General features: G+C 35.9%; 1 protein-coding gene across 1 annotated transcript in view; it reads right to left on the bottom strand.

The window, feature by feature from the left end:
• Nucleotides 1-6: 6 nt before the first annotated feature.
• SAV1 (salvador family WW domain containing protein 1) overlaps nucleotides 7-4877 on the bottom strand; it is a 29809-nt gene continuing 24938 nt past the window's right edge. Inside the window, exon 5 of the mRNA XM_019630500.1 lies at nucleotides 7-498. Within this exon, the coding sequence (XP_019486045.1) occupies nucleotides 297-498 (202 nt within the window). The 3' untranslated portion in view covers nucleotides 7-296. The remainder of the gene's footprint in view (nucleotides 499-4877) is intronic.

Genomic DNA, 4877 nt, shown 5'->3' on the forward strand with positions numbered 1-4877 from the left:
ATCATTTCTAGTTATGAGATTTCTTGCTGCGTTTGTCTCCATTGAAAATATTCAAAGCAGTTTCCTAACATTCAGCATTTAGAAGTTTTTGCCATGTTGGCTCTTAAAATGATAAATTCATTTTTTTTTTTGCTCATTAAGAGTATTTTTAATAACAAAATACATGTAAAATTAGAATTTATTATTTCCAAAAAGTAAGCTGCCTTTATTAACCAAAGTACTTGTTTGCAGTTTTTTATCTGTGAAAATATTTTAAAGCCCTTATAAAACTTAAATTTTATTTTTTAAAAATTAACTTAAAAATTCTTGCCATGTTGCTGGGCATACCACTGCTGCCTCTGTTTGCGGTTTTCCAACTCTGTGAGAAGAGCCTGTCTGTAGGCTTCATACATTTTGACAATCTTTTCCAGTTCTTTCATGAAAAGCAACTTGACCATTCCCTGGTATGTATCCAGGTCAGCTAGCTGGAACAGTTCCCACTTCAGAATGTGGTCATATCTATTTCAAAACACAATCATACATATGTTCAGAACACATACATAAATATGTAATTAGGGCAATAAACCAGTTATTTTTATAATTGCAACTCTATTAAAACCAAACTAACCATAAGCTGTAATAAAAAATAACTGCTATTTAAATATACTATTTTTTAGAGAGATGAGAAAACTGCTAACATTATTTCATTTCATTTCAATCTTAAGAATCAATTATTCTAATATTAACAATATTAGACTGATAAACACAGATTTCAAACCACTGTGGCTCTATAATTTCTGAAGAATACATTCTATGCTATTCATAAGTACAGCCAAAGTTAATTGTCAGGAACTTAAGAATACTTTAGACCACATTGTACCTGCTAACAATACATAAAAATGTGCTAGGTCATTTGTGTCGTTAGTGTTGATAGAGCTTTTTGAGGAATGCTGTTCACTACAGCAAACAAGGAACTAAACAGAAAGATGAATGAAGAGGAACCACCATTCATGGGTTGAGTTTTCCTGATGTTGAGAATACAATATTTAAAAAAATAAAACATGGGGCCGGCCAAATGGCTCAGTTGGTTAAGAGTGCGAGCTCTGAGCAACAGTCGCTGGTTCGATCCCCATATAGGCCAGTGAGCTGCGCCCAAGCTGAGCTGCCACTAAGCTGCCAACAGGTGGCAGGATGGCTCAGCTGGTGAGAGCATGTGCTCCTAACAACAAGGTTACCGGTTCAACTCCTGCATGGGATGGTGGGGCTACGCCCATCCGCAACTAAGATTGAACACGGCACCTTGAGCTGAGTGGCCTCAAGCTGCTGTCAGGCGGCCGGATGGCGACTGGACTTGGAGCTGAGATAGCTGCGTCCTCCACAACTAAGCTTGGCTGTTCCCTTTCCCCAGTAAAGCCTTTAAAAAACAAACAAACAAACACCCATACAACAGAAAAACTCAAGCAGAAAGGAAAGCTCAAACTTTTTTCAAAACGAGAGAATAAGCAGACTGTAGAAGACTCCACAATGTGGGAAAGGACTCCTATAAGATTATGTAGGTATCTCAGAAGGCCTGCAATGGTAGGCAGATCACATATTGAGATGAAAGTATGACACAAACTACTGAAGCGGCAATTTACACTTTGAATTGAAAGACGCCTGAAGACAGCACTCCAATCCAATTTCTCATTTTACAGATGAAAAAACAGAAACCCAAAGAGGCTATATATCTCTTGTAAAATTGTTTGTAACTAAAAGATCAGAAAGGCAGAGAACTATGGACCAAGATGCTTGATTAATAGTTTTAAATGTTAATACCTACTAAGACTAGACAAAGAACTTGAACAAGATAGAGCAGGGCATATACCGATATGATATTGAAGTTTTACTTCTCAAATCATATTGCAGAGCAAACATAATAATGAGCTTTGATGATAAATTCTAGTACATTTATTTTTAATGATTGTTTATAATATTTCCTACCCAATGGTCTTTTGGTAATTCATTTACCATCTTATTCCAAAAAGATCACCTGTCTAATGTAAATTTTAAAAGGCTTTTAAAAAAGAAAAACAGTAAACAAACACTGAGCAGCCAGTGCGAGCCACGTACTGTGCTCACATAGACATACACTTCTGTATAACTTCTGTATGTACTAGAAATACCAGGAGCACAATATGTAAAGCCACAAGGTAAATATATCTTGTTGGATCCCAATTTTACTCATTTAATTAGTTAATGAGTGCTGTAAATTTACTAATAGATATACTTGGTAGAAACTATTGTCTCTTCAGTGGGAAACTCCAACTTGCCAACATAAATTGGGGAAATACTGCAAGAAATACTGAATGAGCCTCCCTGAACAAACAGTTGTAAGGTGTTTTCTAGAACCTCTGCCATTCATTAGCTTAAAATTTTACTGATTTGTGACAAATCCATAATTCCTAACAAAAAAAAAAATCTTAATCTTCCCGAGTCTGAATTCCATAGCAAAGACATTTCAGCAATGTCTACTGATTCAAGATGCTTAAATTTATGCCAGGAGGTAAACCATCAGAACATTATTATTACAGCTGATTTATCCTTTGTGTACTTTCTAGAAAGGAAAAAGGAGAGAAGAATAAATGGGTAAACATACTTGTTTTTAAGACATAAATATTCTCTATAAGCATCCAAGTTTTTAAAAAAAGGGAAAAGAGAAAAAGCTTCAGATAATTTTCTGGCTTCCCAATCACAGCATTTAGCATCAAGAATAGGATTATAATAGAGGCCACAAAATCAGAATACTTTAGAGAAAATCCTTTGGGAAGAAGAAAAAGCACTCTAAGGAAAAAGCATTGATGAGAAAAGTACGCAATGTGCCAATTTCCATTCCAAATTCTTGCCCCTGGTGTTTCTATATAGTTACTTCCCTTCTGCCTGTAATACATCCAAATATGCCTGCTTTTTTCTTTAACAAAAAGTATATAATTTCCATTCTTTCCTTCTTAACTAGCCAAATAGTCTGCTTCCCTAAGTTTAACTTTCAGCCACTTACACTCTAAATACACAAGTAAACCATTCAGAAGCTGGTTGTAAACCATTCCAGTAGCCTATGCTTATAGCACCTCTTTTGCTGTTTTTCCTAGGGCAGTATTCTATTCAAACACTATTTACAATAACCCATATATGCCAACAGCAATTGCTGTAATGCTACCAAAAGAACACACGTTCACACTCCAATGGATGCTGCCTTTAGGAGCCCAGTGCTGCTTTTCCCACCTCCAGGTATCATAATGTAGTCTAAGTCCCTTGTACCTGCCCCGATAACGGTGTGCCCACTCTTTCCACTACACTCCGAGCTGGGTCAATGGTGACACTGCAAGATCACCAAGCCATAGCAATAAAGTCCATGTCACAATGCTGTTGGCGACTGGTGTTGGGGTGTGTGTAAGGAATATTAGCAAGTTAATATATTCCTCTTTTTGTTCCAAAACCTCTTTTTGATAAGTAATTGATTCTTCATTATCTAACTCGTAGATAACAGCTCACCCTCTGTTGATAGAACAATATTAACCATGTCCATACTCTTCAGGGATAAAAATTTAGGAGCAACTAAAAAAGCAGGTTTCTAGACCTCTTAAGCTTTTTTATTTTGTTTTCTTTTTTTAAACCTCTTAAGTTTTTAAGCAATAAATAAGTACTTGCTCTCTTTTTCTAGTCTGGCCCATTCTGTGAGAATTCTTACCTATCTAAACAAACAAAAAAACAGTCTCTAGTTTCCTAAAGTTTTATAGCTAGCTCATAGAACCAGATATGAAACGGGCCATAATCTTTGGGAGTCTTNTGTTCAGCATCTTAGCTGAAGAGGGCAGTGTCACTGGCCCTCATATGTGGGATCGGAACCGGGGCCCTCTGGTGTCCCAAGCCAGTTCTTAACCATCGCGCCACTCGGCCGGCCCTTATTTTCATTTTTAAATACCCCTTTTATTATACTGCTTCCTTTGCCTATGGGTCTTCTGAATGGATAAATCAAGTATCTATAGCACCAAGTATAAAACATGAACTCAAACAAGACACATGTAGTTTCCACAAAAATATATTTAATAAGCTTGTTGTATAAAATCAAACATGTAACATTTTCAACATTTTATCAACAACTCAAACTCACTGTTACCTAACTGGGAGTGCTTTATATTTTGGAAGACTACCTAAAGTAAAAATATATTTACATATTTACAACAAATGTATATATAACTGAAGGGCTACTTCAACTAATGTTGAAATTCACAGAATTCTAGAGATTTATAGGCCAGAAGTGCCATATATAATGTGTCTGCAATCAAATGTAATGCACTAATTATGAACAATGTCTTAACTATTTAAACCAAAAGGAAAAATAACTGGGAAGGAAATATTGGGTTTTAAAGTTCTGTGACAAACTCTTAGAAGATAAAGGATATGTGAAATCAATTTATTGACCAAGATTTTTTAATGAATCTCTGATTGTCAGTTTTGGCAGTCTGTTAGGATGGCAGCATGCTATGCTATTGGGAACCCTCCATTGTCTTATCAGAGCCATGCTCCGAAATGCCATAAGAACACTGGCCAAAAGTAAGGAAGTGATGTTAGCAACTTTGAGTGCTGTACACACCTTTCCCACACAGGCTAAGGCCTTATGTCTAAATCTATTACTGAAAGATTATAGGCCCTTCACCCTTTCATACCAAAAAATACTCTCTTAACACATTTTTAAAGGGTTCTTTACATTTGGGGGGGAGGGGAACCCCCATAAATTATATATAAAAATTTATCCCAATAAAGGTCCCAAATACCATTTTATTTTTGAACTGTACACAACAATATTTACATCATCTGGTTCCAGACAATGTTCCACACTAAAGCAGTAAACATCTTTTTTT

The sequence above is a fragment of the Hipposideros armiger genome, unplaced genomic scaffold, assembly GCF_001890085.2.
Source record: "Hipposideros armiger isolate ML-2016 unplaced genomic scaffold, ASM189008v1 scaffold_918, whole genome shotgun sequence".
In the NCBI taxonomy this organism is placed as follows: domain Eukaryota; kingdom Metazoa; phylum Chordata; class Mammalia; order Chiroptera; family Hipposideridae; genus Hipposideros; species Hipposideros armiger.